Here is a 19,869-nt window from a genome sequence, read left to right as displayed (position 1 = left end):
GCCACCACTTGACATTAATATAAATAAGTGCCTGTTAAGTACCCCGGGCAGCTTTAGAGGACCTGGTTTTTCCTGGTGCAGACTCTGTGAATGTATGCTAAATTTTATAGCCATGTTTTTATGCAGCCTTTCAAGTTGCCCTAGAAATTTCAAGTCAATAGGAGCAACTAATTTATCTGCATTTGACCCACCAGAATGGTGGCTGATAAAATGTGTGTGAAGTAGCAGGGGTCTTTGGGTGATAATCTTTTCAGATTCTCTTACTCCACAAATGTTGAATGTTTATAGCCTTCCTGGCTGTGGACCAGGACTGGGGTTTCTAGACCTTATCAGCCTTACTGGGTTTATCCATGGGTTTTTAATGGTATGAGCCCTTGTGTATGTATGCATAAATTCATTCCACATGAGTCAGATTTTATTAAGACTTAAAGGGCGGACTTTAAACCTCAGTTTTGCCAAGCATGGAAACATCAATCTCTTTCGGTGGTGGTGAACTTGGCAGCATAAGCAAATTTTATATTATAAAGTAACAGAATATTGCCTATCGTCACATTGCATAATAAATTATTATCAGATTGCTTACTTGCAATTTACTATACCCAGAATAGCCTCCCCTTCCACTGTTTCAGTGACACCATTTGTTCATCTGTGGTCCCTTTGCCTTGAATGGCACCTCTACACCTCACAGCCAACTGCCTGAGACCCTAAGCAGATGTACCTTCTGGCAGTAGAGCACCTGAAATTTGCCCCTCCTTTCTATTACTTTCTAGTGCCATGAGCCTGGCCTCCTTTGGTTCTTCACAATTGGGACCAGATCCCATATTTGTCATCCCTCTTCTTCCCCCACTGCCCACCTTCACTTTCCCAAACACCTATTTTTTTTTTTTTATGTGCTTAATAAGGACTTTATTGAAAATATTTTAACTTTGTGCCAGTTTTATTATAACTAAATTGCTGTTTGGTGCTTCTGAACTATACGGAGAATTTCCCAGCCTGTTTTTTAAGTCTTGCAGCCATATCGTTGAGAAAATAAGGTAATGATAATAAGCTTTAAAGTGGCTACTCTTGCCGAAGGGGGGTGGAGATTGCAACTGGAGAGACTGTAAACAGGACAGTAGGGCACAGTAAGTAGAGGCTCTTACTGGTGGTTCCAGCACGTATGCCCACGCTGCTGCCAACTGGGGGCAGCCATTAAATTACCCCGCAATATGATTAATGCAATTACTAATCACCACACTCCTAATTCACTTAGAGTTAGATTGAAAGTAGTCAAATTTATTAACAGAGTAAGCACGTTTTATTTGCTTTCTATCTCCTTATATGACTTCGGTATGTACTTTAAGAACTTAGCCAAGAATATTTTCATTGGGCGTCTCTTGATATTTTTCATGTGATAACTTGACATTTTCTGCTACAGCAAACTTATTTTTTTGGTCTTATTTCCTTTTAGTGTTTATAAAGTCCAGGTAGTTGACTTAAATAGTAAAGGATTTCATTTCTATGATCTAAGAATTTTTTTATAAGGTAGTGTTGAATATGCGTTATAGGAGGAAAACTTTCATCATAGAGAGGGAAAGTATTAACTTTTGTACAGTGTAGGTGCTTTATAATTATTTTGCTGTTTGATTTGGTCCTTACTGCTATTTTAAGAGTCTTGAGAATAAGAAATTATTCTGTATTAACTACCTTTCTTTACTTTTAACTTTTAGAATAAGTAAATTTGAATAAATATTTTTCCATATGTTTTTTTTAATTGATAAGCACTCGACTAATCTTATTCTTTGTGTCAATTTCTACTTGCACCAATGAAATGAGTCTTTAAACACCTGATTAAATAATTCATGGTGTTTTTATTATTTGTAATCAGATTTATTGAAAGGCAGTGTACATATAATAAAACGCTACCATTTAAAATATACATTTTAATGGATTTTGAATTTACTCACCCATGTACCCACAACCACAATCAAAATAAAGGGTGATTCTTTTTTTTTTTCTTAGTAAAGCCTCTGTTTATTGTTTTTTTTTAATTTTTTATTGTTATGTTAATCACCATACATTACATCATTAGTTTTTGATGTAGTGTTCCATGATTCATTGTTTGTGTATAACACCCAGTGCTCCATGCAGAACGTGCCCTCTTTAATACCCATCACCAGGCTAACCCATCCTCCCACCCCCCTCCCCTCTAGAACCCGCAGTTTGTTTTTCAGAGTCCATCGTCTCTCGTGGTTTGTCGCCCTGAAGGGTGATTCTTTACTCCAAAAGTTCCTTGGCCCTTCCCAGCCACCCTACTTCTGGGAAACCACTTATCTGTTTTCAGGCATAAATCGCTAGATTTGTCTCTTCTAGAGGTTCTTGTAAGTGAAATCATACAGAGGGTATTCTCCTGTCTAGCTCCTTTTACTCATCTACATCATACATAACACAGTTCATTCCTTTTTCTAGTGAGTGGTATTCCATTGAATAGGCAGCAATTTGTTTATCTATCCATTCACCCATTAATATTGTAAAAATATTGTACTGTTATTGTAAAAATATTGTCAAAACATTAAAAGACATGATGGAACATAATGTTTTTGAGTTTACCGACACTAACATTGCAACTATTTTCAATACAGTATATTTACTTCCCAGCGTGGTTTTCTTTATGGGGTACTTGGCTGGCTCATTTGGTAGAGCATCCGACTGTTGATCTTGAGGTTGTAAGTTCGAGTCCCACATTGAGTGTAGAGATTACTTTAAAAAAAAAAGTTGCAAAAATATAATTTTTAAAAAATTTACTGATAATGTGGTTTTATTTTTTTTTAAGTAATTTCTATACCCACCATGGGGCTTGAACTCATCACCCCAAGATTAAGAGTCCCATGCTTTAGCGACCAGCAAGGCACCCCACAAAAATATAATTTTAAACTTTTTACATAAAGCTATCATAAATCATGTTTCTGGATGATCATAATTTCCTTTAAAAAGTACACACTATTCTAAACTATTGAACTGTTCTCAACTATTGCTGTATTTGACTTGTCTGATTATAGGATAGTTAGAATTTTTTTCTCGACGTGTTAATATAACGCTGCAGTGAATATTTTATAGAACTTCCTTTTTCTGTTGAGATTTTCCTTGGAATTAATTTCCAGCATGGAAGTTATGGAAGATTATATAAGAGATTGCTTTTTTCTTTTTATGTCTTTAGAAAGTAATAACATCGGCTGGATAATAAGTTTGTGGACTTTGGGTTCATTGGGCCTGACTTTGAATATTGGTTGTGCAACCCTGTGAAAGTTATTGAACCTCTCTGAACATTATAAGTTTATGTACATCTGCGGCCATATAATCTTGTTTTCCAAAAAGATCATATTAACGTCTGGCACCAATGATCAGTGCATAAATGTCCCAGTTTCACCAATTTTAGGTTTATCAGTCACAAGTTTTTTGCTAATTTAATAGAAACGATCTCAGATTTTCTTTGATTAGTACATGTTTGATTTCTAGGAAGGATTTGCATATGCTCCCATAAGAAATGCCTATTTTATTTTTGTTGTTCATATCTCTTTTATTATGGCTAAGCTATTGCTCCTTCCCTTATAATTTTTAAATTGTTGTCCTGCCTATTGTTTTTGCCTTTTGTTTCAACTTTGTTTTTTCCTTGTAAAGAAGTTAAAACTTTTCACATTTTAAATCTCCAGTTGTTTCCTTTTACAATTTCTCCTGCTTCACAGTGGTGCCCAGTTTCCTTCCTAATCCCCTGAAGTGATTGTCATTGTCACGATTATTGCATTGTGGGCCCACGTGCTCTTGGTAGGTCATTTTCATCAGTATTGCCAACAATTCTGTCCTCAGTTGGGGGAGAGGGGTGCTTTTTTCTTGACAAGGGTATGGCTTCTAAATCATAATAGAGGGGCACCTAGGTGGCTCGAGTTTAAGCATTAAGCGTCCAGCTCTTGATTTCTGCTCAGGTCATGATCTCAGCGTCCTGAGATCCAGCCCCGTGTCAGGCTCCACGTTAGGTGTGGAGCCTGCTTAAGATTCTCTCTTTCCCTCTCCCCCCTGCACCCCATCTCTGAAATCAGTCAATCAATCACAATAGAAAATGAGCAGATCTTCGATGTGATTCAGACGATACCTGCCTTCAGTTGTTTAGATACTTGTATTTGGGAACAAACCTCCTCTCCTGTAGGGGCCTGTTTATTTTTATTTTCCCCCAAACAGCATTATGTTAACTTCCATTTCCTATGGAGGGGCCAAGACAAGATCTTTAAAAGTTCTTTGGAGAAATTAAAAAGAGATGTGATGAATGTCTAGGGAAGACTGATCTGAATCCATTCATCTAATCCATCAGTATCTATTATAAAAGGAGCAGAGACTCTCCTATCTACAGAGTTCCTAATAGAGAATTTTATTCCTCTGACTTGGGTTCCTGCTGCATTTAGCCATTAAGGAAAAGCCCTGAAATTTACACTGGAGCAGTCCCATGAAGCCTTCCCCTTCCCCACCAACTTATGTGCAAGAAAATAAATATTCCATTTTGCTTCAGTATCTACAGAAAAAGCATTTCTTTTTCACCATCATTACTGTGACTCTCTTAGGTAATTCTTCTGTGGTGTCACTGGCAGACTTGTACCTAATAAGGCAGATATCTCATGTCATCGATTGGGTGATCTCTCCACATTGTACAGTTCTTCTGTAATATCACATTCTTTTATGGGTGCCTGTGCAAAGGCTTTATCATTTAAAAGTGAGGGGTCATGAATCTATTTCTTGTTTTCTTGCCTTTAGAACAATACCTAACAATTTTACTGAGTAATGGGTTTTTCATTTTCTTTACTATGGAAGAAAAACAACAAAACCTTAAATACATTGATTTTCTTTCAGACGGCGATGGAAGTGATGCAGTTCAGCAAAGAAGAAGTTTGGGAGGTTTTGAGGTTGCTTGCTGGTGTGTTACATCTTGGGAACATAGAATTTATCACTGCTGGTGGGGCCCAAGTGTCCTTCAAAACGGGTAGGATGCCTCCTCCCTCCTTCCCTCCCTTGGCTTTTTCCTCATAGGGAACTTAGACCTAAAATATTTACTCTCTGGCCTTTTACAGAAAGAGCTTTCTGACCCTGGACAGAGACTTACAGAACTTTGTATTTGATGGGAACTGTCAGCTAAGAGAGGGTCCAAGCCTAAGAGAAGTGATTTTTGGAGGGATGGTGGCTCTGTTCTCATTCTTAGCAAGGACAGAGGAAAATGGACCCAGTAAAGAAATACAAGCAACGAGGATTAGATGTAGAAGAATGATAGGGGTCAGGGGTGTGGTGTTGCTTTCTTTTGCATAGTTTGTGAGTGGTGATGTGGTGTCCTGGGAAGACCGTTCATTCTCGGGTGGAAATGCTGTTCACTGTTCAGCTCTGCCACAGCCTGTTTCCTTGAGTTACGTATCCCCCAACTCTCACTACAGAATATTTTTCTGTATTCAAAGTAGATTATGAGGGGTGCCTGGGTGTCTTATCTATAAAGTGCTTCACTGACGTGTTGTCAAGACTAAAAATTAATACGCGCATCACTATGTCAGTTGTCCTTTTCCAGTTGTTCTTGACTGGGTAAGTAAAAATGCTAATCATATATACACTTTTCCTGAAGTGATTTCTGTATTTACTTCTGGAACTTTCCCAATGGAAGCGGCGTGTAGGGCACGAAGCCTTGGAGATTGGATGCGCTAAAGGTTGAAAGGGCTATAGGCGAGGACAGCGCTGTAGGTCAGTGGTTCTCAAACATGTTGTCCCAGCGCCTCTGAATCATCTTGAAACCATAGAGAACTCCAAAGAGCTATTGTTTATGTGGGTCATGTCTGTTCATGTTACTGCCTTGGAAATTAACTGAGGTGTTGTAAAAAAACTAATTAATTTTGAAATAACTGTAAAAAACCCATTTCATATTAAAAGAAATAATCATATTTTTATTTAAAAGACTGTTTTCCAAAACAAAAGAAAATCCGTGAGAAGAATGGCATTGTGGGGCACCTGGGTGGCTCAGTCGGTTCAGGTCGTGATCCCAGGGTCCTGGGATCAAGCCCGGCGTCGAGCTCCCTGCTCAGCGGGGAGCCTGCTTCTCCCTCTGCCTGCCGCTCCCCCTGTCCCCCTGCCCCCCTGCTTGTGCTCTCTCTCTTTTTCTCTCTCTCAAATAAATAAAATCTTAAAAATGGAGTGACATTGTCTTACATTTTTGCAAACTTTTAAAGCATTTGATGTCATGGAGGACAGCTAGATTCTCTTATCTGCTTCTGCATTCAGTTTGTTGAGATACCTCATGTCATGTAGCCACTAGAAAACTCCTCTGTACCATGGTAAGGGAATGAGAGTAAAACAGCAAAGGACATCTTACTATCACAGAAAATAGTTAGGACCTTGCAAGCCTCTGGCAGGTCTTGGGTAGCCCCTGCCTCGGGGTCTCAGGACCACACTTGGTCCAAGCGCCAGGTTCTCTGCTATTAGCCTGAGACCCATTGAGGGAGTGAACAACTTACCAGTAGAAAGTGTGTTCTGTAAATTCTACCTGAGGGATTGAGGAATGTTCTCTGCTGTAATGTATCGCCTTGTGGAGTTAGCTTTGGAGTCCCGTGGCCCATTCCTTCTTGGCTCAGTGCATCCACTTTCCCCTTGTTCTTCATTTCCAGCCTTGGGCAGGTCTGCAGAGCTACTTGGGCTGGACTCCGCACAGCTCACGGATGCTCTGACGCAGAGATCCATGTTCCTCAGGGGGGAAGAGATCCTCACACCTCTCACTGTTCAACAGGTACGCGCCTTTGCCATCAGAGCTTGTTTTAAAAGACACTCCTGGGGTTTCACATTCACAGCTTTGATTCAAATAAGTAACTACAACAAACCATTCAAATGAGCAAAATAAAGAAGATACGCCTGCTGAGGGGAAGAGACAAAGTTGTTCGTTTTCTTAGAGGTAGTGCAGCCGAGCGTCTAAGAGGACTGGGTCTGATGGAGATTTCCTGAGTTCAAGTCCTGACATACTACTTTCCGTTTCTGGGGAATGCATTCATTGTGTCTGTTTCCTTCTCTGTAAGACAGGGATAATTATCATACTTAATTCATAGGATTCTTGTAAGGATAATAATAAATATATGCCAGTTACTTAAGTAATAAATAAACATGAGCTATTGTAATTTATTGTTATTATTTATGTAGTAGTACTTAGTTTTGCTTCTGCTACTGCCTTGAGCCAATTATATGTGCCAGCCCATCTAATATCAGTTTCTTGATTGGGTAAGTAAAAATGCTAATCATACATACCATGAAGAAAATTTTTCTGTATTCAAAGTAGATTATGAGGGGTGCCTGGGTGGCTCAGTTGGTTAAGTGTCTACCTTCAGCTCAGATCATGATCCCAGAGTTCTGGGATCGAGCCCCACATCGGGCTCCCTGCTCAGTGGGGAGTCTGCTTCTCCCTCTGCCCCTCACCCCGCTCATGCTCTCTCTCTCTCTCTCTCTCAAATAAATAAAAATCTTAAAAATTTTTTAAAAAGTAGATTATGAGAAGATGATCATGAGAAAACTTAGGCCTTAACTGTTGTCTTAAACCTGATAAAATTTGTAGCTCTATATATGTTGGTTCAGATTTTTTCCTGTAACTCAACATAAAAACTTGAGTTTGAAAGCCTGCTGTGTAAAGGGCGTCCTAGTGAATCCTACTGTAGAGTGAGTGAGTTCCAGTTCGCCCTTTCTTTAGACACCTGTGTTTTCCTAGATGGTACTAATTTACTTGGTATTGGGTGCACAGGTGTTACTCCTGTTCAGTGCGTGTGTCTTCAGGGGGGCAGGGATGGACTTGCCTGCCCAGGCTGTCCGGGGTCAGCAGAGACGGTCACCGTGTTTCCTCTCCCCCAGGCCGAAGACAGCAGAGACTCCTTGGCCATGGCACTTTACGCACGCTGCTTCGAGTGGGTGATTAAGAAGATTAACAGCAGGATCAAAGGCAAAGATGACTTTAAATCCATTGGCATTCTTGACATCTTTGGATTTGAAAACTTTGAGGTATGCTTCTGACGAGTGGGATGCATGAATTCTTTTCTATCCACTTATTGACTGATCGTAAACTAATCTTTTCAAATAAATATTGATATATTTCTCCGCAGATTTATTTTTCCTTTTCTTTACCTGTATATGTAATAGTAAGGGCACTGAAGATACTTGTTGAATGGTTTCCCACCCCCCTTAGGTTAATCACTTCGAGCAGTTCAATATAAACTATGCAAATGAGAAACTTCAGGAATATTTCAACAAGCATATTTTTTCTCTGGAACAACTAGAATATAGCAGGTAAGCACTCATAGGATTCCACTTCAAAAAAAAATTTTTTTTTTTTAAATCAGCCACTTAATTAGATAGCTTTAAAGCTCTATTTTATTATAACCTAGCCCTTTTAAATCTTGCTACAGGGAGGGATTGGTGTGGGAAGACATTGACTGGATAGACAATGGTGAATGCTTGGACCTGATTGAGAAGGTAACATTGTTGAAGCATTGTAGCAGTCCCAAGGGTGTCCCGCTGGGCTGATTCATATTTATGGGAACAAAATAGCTTGTGCGAACATGTACATCAAAGATGTGAATGTTTAGAACACAATGGACCATTTGGAAACATACATGCAAATGTGCAAGGTTGAATTTAAATACTTGGCAGCTTCAAGCCTATTGTCTCATTGAACTCCATATTTTAGAATCAACAGTATGTGAATCGGCTTCACTTAGACTTTAAGTCAGCATCGAAAGCTTTGCCACCACCAATAGTAGACTGGCCACTTGTACTTTCCTCCACAAAATCGTGGTGGGTTCCATTTTTCCATGTTTCTGTGACACTTAAATTCATGGGATGTCTTCATAGAATCATTCTGAATTTTTTTAAACCAAGAAATTGCTGTGCCTTTTCCTTTAACAAATACTTGAGGGGGGGAAGGAAGCTCTGAAACATTTTGAGGCATTCAACTTTTAATTCATTTAACTTCTCTCTTCTAGAAACTTGGTCTCCTCGCCCTCATCAATGAAGAAAGCCATTTTCCTCAAGCCACAGACAGCACGTTACTGGAGAAGTTACACAGTCAACACGCTGTATGTCAAAACCTGCCAGCTCTTAATTATGTCTGAGTAGCAGATCTGTGGATTAAGATTACACATAAGATATTTCAGTGCTGTTGGCTCTGCTGTGCTTCCCACATGTAATTTTTTTCTCAAAGCAAAGCTGTCTTCTCCAGATGCTAGAACTAAGTTGAAATAAGTTAAAGGGATAGATTTGGGGCTACTCGTCAGAACGTGCCCACATTTAGTTGATGAGTATAGAATTTAACCTCACTTCTGCGATGACAGACAAGTCCTGTGTGGTTTTGATAAAGTGTATCACACACTCTGACCTAAACCTCTGAAGTGTGGTGGGTTTTCAAATTGTTTTCACGATCTGTTGTAGTTAATTCTTTTGGGAAGTCAGTGCAAATCAGTAAGTGAAATTAGGCGTTTGTATTTGTTTCTTTGTTAGAATAACCACTTTTACGTGAAGCCCAGAGTTGCAGTCAACAATTTTGGAGTGAAACACTACGCTGGAGAGGTAACTTCCTAATTAAGATCCTTATTGATATTTGCCCATTTGGTATTTGGAGAAATAGTAATTTCAGAAGCCAATCATAAATGTATCAAAATGACTTCTCTTCATGGGTCTGGCTTTTAAAGGAGATGCTTATGACCTGAAGTTATTCTTTTGATCAGTTGTACCGTTTCTTATTTATTTTTTGTAAAAACCAGGTGCAGTATGATGTCCGGGGCATCTTGGAGAAGAACAGAGATACCTTTAGAGATGATCTTCTCAACTTGCTAAGAGAAAGCCGGTATGTCAGTCTCCTCCCCAAGACATCCTTCGCAAGCAAACTATTACTTGTGCAAATTCTTTTAATTTACAGATACAGAAAAAATTAATATGGAAGCAACTTGATTTATTATCTCCTTTCACGGGCAATATTTCATTAATAAAATGACCGAGATAAAGAAAGTAATACAAGTAGCAGTGACTCCCATTTAATGAGGTACAGCATATCCATGAGTTAGAGACTATTAATCCTGGTATGCAGATGAACAGACTAATTCTTGGAGCAGTGAAGTGCCTTGCCCAAGAACCCACAGCTAGTTTTGATTTGCTCTGCTTGGCTCCAGAACCTAAGTTGATAACCAGGATGACCTCCTTTCTTCACAACAAGCTTAGAGCTAGCTATGTGTTAAATTGGTTTCAGCCTTGGGTCTGTAGGACCCCATCTGTCTCTAGTTTAAGGGATGTCAGAAAAAATAAACAAGTACTAACTCAGCTAAGATGACAAACTTACACGTTCATTTATTCATTCATGAATTGTAAATTCACACCATTACATCAGTAGCTGGTTAGTCCAGCCGTTTGTGTGTTTTAAAGCAGGAGGCTGTGTGTGGGAGAAAGGGCAAGAAATAACCCTTGGGGTGAAGCTTTCGATACTTGTTTCAGATCTAGCATGAATCTCTTTACAGAAACAAATTTTTATTATCTGAGGAAGGAAAGTAGCACAATTATTAAAAACCCTAATACTTTTAGGAATGTAAATGTCGGTGGCCACCTGGTCACACAGACCACTGTGAATTGGGGTGAAGGAAACCCACCTACAATGTCAGTTTAGGAGCTTAGACCTGGAAGATATTTAGATTTGTTTTAACTTTCCTGTGGGAAGATTACCCATTTACAGCACTGTCAGCTGTTCTTATTTTTAGATGAGTTTTTGGGTCTATAAAATGGCAATATTCAGGGGCACCTGGCGGGCTCAGTTGGTAGAGCATGTGCCTCTTGATCTCGGGGTCCTGAGTTCGAGCCCTACGTTGGGGGCAGAGTTTATTTAAAAAAAAAAAAGGTTAAAAAAAGAAGAGTGGTGATGTTTGAAAAATACCATAGCATGTTATCTATCAAAGCAATTTCTTAGTTGTTAGATTTTAAGTGATACATTTAAAAATGACCTTGATGTTAAATAGAGGCCTTTGGCTGTGGGAAGCTCACAGGTGTGGAGGTCAGCAGGGTGGTGTTCGGCTGGTCACCTCTGCCTTCACGTAAAGGGGTTTTGTGACTGGAGTGAAGAAGTTTCTGTTCCAGTCCAGGTTTCTCTCTACAAAACTGTGAGGGGCTGGCTCTGCTCTCTTTCACCTTTGACACTTATGACATTTTAACGGAACCCGAGCTTTTCTCCAAAGTGCTCAAAGCACAGTTAGAGAACCTCAAAGGGTGAGCACGAAATAGCACCCTGGAACAAAAGTGAAAAAGGGATGGGGGCAAAGTGAGAAGTGGCGGGACAGCCTTGACAGTGTGGCCTTCAGAGGGGTGGCTGCTCGGACGTCCTCCAGGCCTTCCCTGCTCTCAGGGAAGCCACCCGCCCCCCACTTCACAGCCCATGGCTGTAGCGTCTTCCATGCAAGAAAGATAGGAAGTTGTTGAGAAGACTTTTACTTTTTATTAGTAGTGGCAATTTTATAGAATTTTTTAGCAATAACATAAATTCTAAAATTACCTTCATTTTTCAAATGAAAAATGAGGCTAAGTCCAGCATCTGCCCAAGTCATGTGGCTTGGAAGGGATGGAGGCAGGATTGAAACCCCAGTGTACTTCACTGCAGATGAGCAGCTTTCCCTCTGTTAACTGGGTGGACCTGCGAAACACTGTGAGATGGGCAAAACCGTCTCCCTTCACCAGGCAGACATCAAGGCTGCAAGGAATTTAGGTGGCCCTCTGGAAACACAGCGCTCCTCAATGGCATGTCACCCTGGGTCACTTTCATCCCAGTCTGCTTCTCTTCTGCAAGACGCTAGTGCTCAGAAGGGGGCCACAATTTTTTTTTTTCAGTGCCTAAAGCGCTTTGGCAATGGTTGCTTTGAAATCTTTGGAAGCTGTCCTAGTTCTTCCTGGACTTCATGGGTCACTATCAGTGGGAAACAGGCATGGTAATTACAGTAATCCAGCACCTAATAATTGGGCCCCTCACGGCCCTCCTGCTCTCTGCTCACACAGATTCGACTTCATCTATGACCTGTTTGAACACGTTTCAAGCCGCAATAACCAGGATACCTTGAAATGTGGAAGCAAACATCGACGGCCCACAGTCAGCTCACAGTTCAAGGTTAGTCTGCCCTGCTGGCTTTCATGAGTCCACGGTTGCTGTGATTTTAGGAATTGAAAGCAGAAATTGGGGGGATGTGAGGTCCATAAAAGTATTTGGTTTTTTCTCTTTCATGGCACCAGACAGTGCTTTCGAAATAAAATATACTTTTTCTGAGTCAGATGAAAACATGTAGATGTTTTTTTTTGTCTTGTTAAAAATAAATAGCTACATATTCTAAGTTGAAGGACCGTTTGGCCATGTGGGATCACTTTGATTTGTATTTAGAGGCTCATGTGAATATAGAGTATATTTCTTTCCACATGTGGATTTTTGTATTTTTCCCAGATACGATGACAGTATCATAACTAGGAATAATGACCAAGTAAGTGCATATTTGAATAAGGTCAATGTCAGTTACCTTGTCCAGGTACCCAGAATTCAGGGAAAATAAGGACCATTCTTATTTGCCTTTTAAATATTTGGCCATTTTAGAAAGTTTAGAGGTAGAGCATACAAAGACTACTTTCCGAACTTAGTTGTTCCATTTTACCCCCAAGTAACAGATCCTAATATGAAGAGAAGTGGAGGCATGTCAGTCCATAGACATTTATTAAATCTGCCTTCAAAGAGTCTGTCTTTCATTTAGTTACTCAGAGCGGGATGCATCCGGTGGGGTTCTGTGTGAGGTCTGTTGTACAGGGCAGCTGGTGATGAGCCAGGGACACGCCAGCGTTGCTGACGGGGCTGGATTGTGTGATAGGACGGGCAGGTTTGACCCAGGTGTTATAATAAAAATAGCTGCCACTTATTGTGTATGTATTATGTGCCAGTCATTGGGCTAATCACTTCATGTACGCTATCTTGTTCATTTCTCCCGTGACCTTGTAAGTATGTACTGTGGTCCCCATTTTACAGATGAGGAAACTGAGGTGTAGAGAGATAGAGACCCCTTCAGTCCCTCTAAGAACTGAAACTAAGATTTGAAGTGACCCTGTCTGACTCTAAAACCTAGACTCTTAGTCTTCCGGTGGAGTTGTTACATTTCCTTTTTCTAGGGCGGTGTTGCCTGGAATTGCCTTGGAAGGCTTTGTGGGTATTTGGGGGTTAAATTGCACTAGGAATCAGGGAAATGGCAGAGAGTGGGCAGGCCTTCCAGGTCAAGAGACCAGACAGGAGAAAGGAGTCCTGAGACAGGAGTTTTGGATTCTGTTCCTGTAAGAGTGTGGGTAGAGGGGGCCAGCTGACAGGATGCCTTGAATGGAGTTAAACTGGTACCAGAAGATATGAAGGGCCATGTGTACCAGGCCATTTTGTCATCTGTGAGAAATCCTAAAGCTTTCGAGGCAGAGAAGTAACTCATCAATGCAGTGCCCTAGACAACCCAGTTTCTTCAGCAAGATTGTAAGAAGAAAAAGGAGCCAGAAATGGAGGGAAAACCAGTAGTTTTAAAGAGACTTAAAGACCCGTCAACTGCAATACAAGAACTTCATTTACATTCTGATTTCAAAAAACAGACTTTTTTTTTTTTTTTTAAGATTTATTTATTTATTTGGCGGGGGGGGGAGGGGGAAAGGGCGACTCAAGCAGACTCTGCACTGAGCCTCACACAGGGCTCCATCCCAGGACCCTGAGATCGTGACCTGAGCTGAAACCAAGGGTCGGACGCTTAACCAACTGAGCCACCCAGGCACCCCAAAGAACAGACCATTTAAAAATTATGAAATTTGAGACATTTGAAGATTTAATATGAAATTTGAGACAGTTGCTTCTTTTAATATTGGTATTAAGGAACTCCTATTAAAGCTTTTTAGGATGATGATCTGGTGATGGCATACATGTTTGAAAGTGTGTAGCCTTTAATAACACACTGAAATCTTGAGGGATGAACTAATACGCTGTCTGGGATTTGCTTTCCTATGAAGGGTGGGCATAGTATGTACGCAGACAGGGATCAGATGAAATGAGATTAGCCATGAGCTGAAGCTGGTGATGAGTGCTCATTACACACTCTGTCTGCTTTGGGAAATGTTAAAAATTCTTCACAACCACCACAACAAAAAATCTTAACAAACAAAAAAAGCAGTATTACAGAAGATTGATCTGCCTGGTGATTTGAGGGTGAGAGTTGAGAGATTGTGGAATACGGGTAGAGACTCATTTTGATGGAAATAATGAATTAGGAGAAAAAAACTCCAAGGGGGAGAGGACAGGTTTTTTGTATGCAACATCGAAATAGCCTGGGGTTACTTCTTTGCTGGTTAACACAGTGTTTTTGTTTTTAATGATACTATTTCAAAGAAGTGACAAATGAGCTTTGTATGCTATGAAATAATTTCAGTGACTATGAATTGTAGTATCTTGGCTTTATTTTATATTAGAATGACAACGTTAAAAGTAAAAACTGTTAGTCCTATGATTTATATTGGTTTTTATTCCTGTTTCTGATCAGTGCCTAGAATGCTGAGAAATCTAAAGAATGGCATAGTAAGAGACTAAATCAACATATACTTTTTCCTTTCTAATAGGACTCACTGCATTCCTTAATGGCAACGCTAAGCTCCTCTAATCCTTTCTTTGTTCGCTGTATCAAGCCAAACACGCAGAAGGTAAGATTTACAGCAGTGCTAGACTGAGGCTGGGTCTTTAAGGACACCGCCTCCTGGGGCACTTTCTCTAAAGTCCTTTCATCATAGATGGTTCAAGCATATATAACATTATTATAACCTAACATTAAATGGAAAAATTCCCTTTGTCTCCTGGGCCTATTTGTCTGCTTCTGAAGGATGCTATTAAGCTTTAGAGAAATCTAGTTTAAAAGGAAACGTTGTGAAGCTTTCACGATTTTTTTTTTTTTTTTAAGGATTTGGTTTGGAATTTTGGGGCAGTCTTCTATTATGGAAGAGATAGTTGGTGTAGGTTTTGTGGTTGATTTCTTTTTTCATGTTGCTTTCTTGTTAAACATGATGAAGGCTCTGTATTCTAAGTAGCAATGCTGATTTTGAAGGATTCTAACCATGTGGTCAGGCCTAATTTGAAAACTCCTGAAAGGCTGCCATCGTCAGTTTTCATGGGTAGGCTCTGTGAGGTTAGCTTTTTAATGCCGTAGCCTGATCAGAAACAATATGAGTGTTATCAGAAGCTATCTAAACAAAGAAAATTTAGTATTCAATGTATGTAGTTGCTGAATCCAAGACTAAATGGGCACCTTGCCCTAAAATGTTGTTGAAAAATGGAAATTATCTTGATTTGGGAAATAATCAACTCTTAGTAACCTCCTGAAGATAGGGACCCCCCCCCAAAGACAGAAATGTCATTGGTCCCTTATGTGGAAATAAGTCTTGAGCAAAGGAATCTGACCTGAACTGTTTTCCCGAGACTTGTGTTATATTCTGATAACTTTGCTGATGCTAGATCTTACTTTTTATCTTGTTTACCAGTTGCCTGTGACTTTAATATTAGTGATTCCTCATTTATGGTTTAAAATTGTTTCTAAGAACAGGAATATTGAACTCTCTGTCTTCTAGGATGGATGCTTTCTTTAACCAAGAGTAACCTGTTAGGTTTGCTGGCTTACTATGAGCCGCGATGGTGGGGAATTTGGTATTTGTAAGGCATAAAGCAGCTGAGATTGGTCCTATGTGGAAGATCTGTGCATCTGTTCTGGTAGCTTAAAAGAGTAGCTTGTCTTTCTATTTCTTGAATTTATATTCAGATGTCTTAGATTATCACAAAAATGGCAGCATATACCATATGTAGTTTTGGGACACAATGTAGGAAATTACTAGTCAAAACATAGTAATATACCATGTCGGCTGGTGTATATTTCACTTCATAACCTCAGTGGGCAGTATTTACAATACAAATGGACTTCACGCTTTGGATCTATACTCACAGGAGCTGTTTGACCTGTTACCCTTCCTCTCTTTACAACAGTGTTAATAATACCATATTTTATCCTTCAAACATGCCATTTTTTCCCCAAAATATAAGGACCTGGGTGTTGGGGTGCATTTTACAGCTTCTGGCAAGCCATAGTTTAATTGGGAGCTCTTTTCTTGTTTCTGGGATATGTAACCTAATCATGCAGGTTTATAGGCATTGGTGTCTTAGATTTAGTGAAATGGGGACCCGCCATGCCAGCACTAATATAAGGATAGAAATTTTAATTCGAAAAACTCGGTGCCTCGTGTATTTGTTTTCTTTCTCAGGTGACATGGAATTTTTCCTTTAAATTGTAATCGCTTTTGAAATTAGGCCTGCTTGAAAGCCCTTCAGCAGGCAGAATATTGAAGAAATTACCTCTTTTTGACGTCTGTTTTTTCTGGCTGGGATGTGACTGCGCCTAATTGCTTTGGTTTTTGCATTTAAGGGAACGCGCCGGCCCAGCGTCCTATTTCATGTGTCCTGCCTACAGGCTTTCCATCGCCTGACCTTGGCAGACACTAGTTAATGCTCACCAAGAGATGGGCCCTAGGAGGCTCTGGAAAGATGTCTTGGTACCATTGGAAATGCAACCAGAAAGTAAAGGCTCAGACACGTGAACCGACTTGTCTGAGGCCCAGGATGTAGGTGTGATTTTAAGTGTGAAGATGCTAATTAGAATATGGAAATAGTTAATTACGACTTGCTTAGCATTCATTTGGTCCCATTGAAAATATCAGATGTTACTGGTGTTGATGGTCTATGAAATGGATGTAAACAACCCTCCTGTGGAGTTTATTACAAGTTTTCTTCTGTCCAAGGGTTGGTGCTTCTAGAAACTTCACGGGGAAAATCCTACCTGCCGTCACCCCATAGATGGGGAGTATATATTTCTGGTGCAAAGGGATGAGACTGTCTCTCCCTACGTCATACCCTTTTCCAGCAATTTGTTCTTCAGGGGACCTTGAGAGGATGTACTCAAGCTTATGTGTATGTAGGTATATTGTGCATCATTCAGGAACATGGATCATGGGTTTGGGCAGATTCTGGAGGGTTTATTTTTGAAAATTCTATGACCAGAGGGGTAAAAACAGTGGCTTTAAAGTCTGGCCTAAAGACATGTGGCCTTAGAGAAAGTGAAGGAGTTGCTTTGTGCTTTTAGGAGCATATCCAACATATCCAAGACTCCTGTGGTAGCTTTTTTGAGTGTGAGCACACAGCCCAGTGGGCCCTGAGCTTGTAGGAGAGGCTGCCTCCCCTCCTTGACAAGCGTGAAGCTCAGAGTGGGTGCTTGGGCCTAAAGCATCTGGAAGTCCTTTGTTGGGAATATTACAAGGTTTTTGTTATTTGGGATTTTTGTGTTTTGCTTTGAAAAGTAAGTGCAAGCAGGGAGAATATAACCGAAATGCTAGACATTCTGTCAATTCAGCTATAGCAATTGTGGACTTTTTTTTAGAAACAACATGTAGCTAATCTTAGGTATTGTATAAAAGACATTTCACTAGCATTGAGAAATTCTGGTGCCAAGTTAGGAGGCAAATTTTAAAAAGCCTACCTTTGAATACAATGGAATATTATTCAGCCATAAAAAAAAAAGAATGAAATCTTGTCATTTGCAAAAACATGGATGGAGCTAGAAGCTATTATGCTGAACAAAATAAGTCCAAGAAAGACAAATGTTGTATGATTTCACTCATATGTGAAATTTAAGAAGCAAAACAAACAAGCAAAGGGAAAAAAGAGAGGCAAACCAAGGAACAGGCTCTTAGCTGTGAAGAACAGACTGATGGTCACCAGAGGGGAGGGGGTGGGGGGATGGGCAGAATAGGTGATGGGGATGAAGGAGTTCACTTGTGATGAGCACCGGTGATGTATTATTGAATCACTATATTGTACACCTGAAACTAATATTACCCTGTGTGTTAACTATAGTGGAATTAAAATAAAAAGTTAAAAAGAAAAAAAAAAGCCTACTTCTCCTTAGGGGCTCGTGTGCGGTCAGTTCTTTGCCTTACACAGCACTGCAGGATGTAGTCTTCTGCTCGGCTTAGAATTTTGGAGTTTACAAAGGGCAGACTTCTCCACTAGACCATTTTTAGGTGGCAGTGTGTAGCCTGTTAGCTTTTTTCTGTTGTGATTCATTGGGCAGTACTAGTTTCTGGCTCAAAGTGTCCAAACCAACACCAGGAGATTTCCCTAACAAAGGAAACCTGCTTTGCTTCATCAGAATTTCTCCCCAAGGGTGTCCCATGGCCTGTGATCTCTCTCTTCTGTCCCCGCGTGGTGTTGTAGCAAATAAGTTCTAGTCAGAAAAGTCTGTCATTAACATTCCTCAGAGAAACCCTGAGGAAGTGCAGGACAGAATTAAAGAAGGGAACAAACTGATAAATATCAGGAAAACCTTCTGGGGTGTGAGCCCTGGTTGTCTGCAGTTCCCAGCCTCGAATGTGGGGAAGACGAGGCTGTCCCTTGTCAGGAACATGCCTGGCTGACCCTCCTCACTGTTCCTTCTGGAGGTTTGATGTGAGGAACACTCGGATCCTAGGGGGGAAACATCCTCATTTCCTGCAGCATCCTCCTCAGGCTTTCAATCCAACATAACAGTATCCTCAAAGATTCTGTCAGCGTCTCCTCCAAAAAGGCAGGACTTGGGTCACCTGAATCACCTCGAGGCTGAAGGCCAGTGGAGAAAGGCTTCGAGCAGAGATGGCGGTTGGGAGTGAGGTTTATCTAAGGGAAGAGGGGAAGAGTGAGGAGAGGGACGTGCCAAGGGGAGGCCCCAGGGAAGGGAAACGGTGAGGTCTGTGAGGGGGCACTGCAGTCATATTTGCTGGAAACTGGAATATCAGGCGGAGTACAGAGCTGGAGACAGAGCTAACCCAACCGTGGTGGCCTTGTCTTTGAAGCACCCTCTGTGAGCCCTGAGATGCAAGGACCTATCAACTTCTCACATGGCGGTCTTTGGAAGACTTGAGAGGAGGCCAGGGCTTTGCACTTAAATGAATCCTGATGACCTGTATCCCTCTCTGTCATGGTGCCACTGTTTATGTCAGACTAGATTCCTCATTTGGACACTACCCAAGACAGGCTGCCACCACACGGAAGTGAGGACACGCTGTGCAGGCATTATGAAAACCTAAACCTTCTGTTTCCAGAGGCCCAGTGATTCCGTGAATGAATTAATGAATTCAGCACATTCAGTCCTGGGGACTTTATATTTGTGTGATCCAGGTGCTGCCTGCCATTTGGTTTCTTGGGGATTTTTTTTGTGTTTTGTGTTTTTTGTTTTAGGCTTGAACTCAGGATCCTGAGATGCCGACTGAGCCATCCAGGCAATCCCCTCCCCCACCTTCTTTTTTTTAACAAAGACCAAACATTTCTTTAAAAAGTTCTGATGATCATGTGGCATATTTCCTACCTTGAATTTTTGTCCTGTTCTTCCTCAATCTTTTTCTCTTTCCTTTTATTCTTCTTACTTGTCATTAGCCTTACTGAGCTTTCTTGCAGCAATTTTTTTTAGTCATTGTTTTCTCTACCCGAATCCTATTTTCTGAATAAAGTGTTCCCTACATATGGAAGATCTTAACCAAGTACAACTTTGTAGGACCTACCTTGCCTGTCTTTGCACCCTGCCACATAGCTCAGTGTCTGGGCCACAGTATGTGCTCAGTAAATGGTGAATTGAATCGCTTATCCAAGTACATTGTGCACTCGCTCATGGTATATGAGTGCTTAACTTTGCCAAAGATAAAGACCTAACTTACTACTTTTTTTTTTTTTTTAAAGATTTTATCTTAAGTAAC

General features: G+C 40.5%; 1 protein-coding gene across 1 annotated transcript in view; it reads left to right on the top strand.

The window, feature by feature from the left end:
• Positions 1 to 19,869, top strand: part of MYO10 (myosin X) — a 210,203-nt gene that overhangs the window by 122,592 nt on the left and 67,742 nt on the right. Inside the window, exons 10-19 of the mRNA XM_036109218.2 lie at positions 4,876 to 5,005; positions 6,663 to 6,781; positions 7,885 to 8,031; positions 8,216 to 8,316; positions 8,436 to 8,502; positions 9,012 to 9,104; positions 9,526 to 9,594; positions 9,789 to 9,871; positions 12,055 to 12,163; positions 14,671 to 14,751. Coding sequence (XP_035965111.2) covers positions 4,876 to 5,005; positions 6,663 to 6,781; positions 7,885 to 8,031; positions 8,216 to 8,316; positions 8,436 to 8,502; positions 9,012 to 9,104; positions 9,526 to 9,594; positions 9,789 to 9,871; positions 12,055 to 12,163; positions 14,671 to 14,751 — 999 coding nt within the window. The remainder of the gene's footprint in view (positions 1 to 4,875; positions 5,006 to 6,662; positions 6,782 to 7,884; positions 8,032 to 8,215; positions 8,317 to 8,435; positions 8,503 to 9,011; positions 9,105 to 9,525; positions 9,595 to 9,788; positions 9,872 to 12,054; positions 12,164 to 14,670; positions 14,752 to 19,869) is intronic.

The sequence above is a fragment of the Halichoerus grypus genome, chromosome 2 (genome assembly GCF_964656455.1).
Source record: "Halichoerus grypus chromosome 2, mHalGry1.hap1.1, whole genome shotgun sequence".
Classification (NCBI taxonomy): Eukaryota; Metazoa; Chordata; class Mammalia; order Carnivora; family Phocidae; genus Halichoerus; species Halichoerus grypus.
Note: the sequence above shows the minus strand (reverse complement) of the source record. Positions and strands in the feature narration are given on the sequence as shown.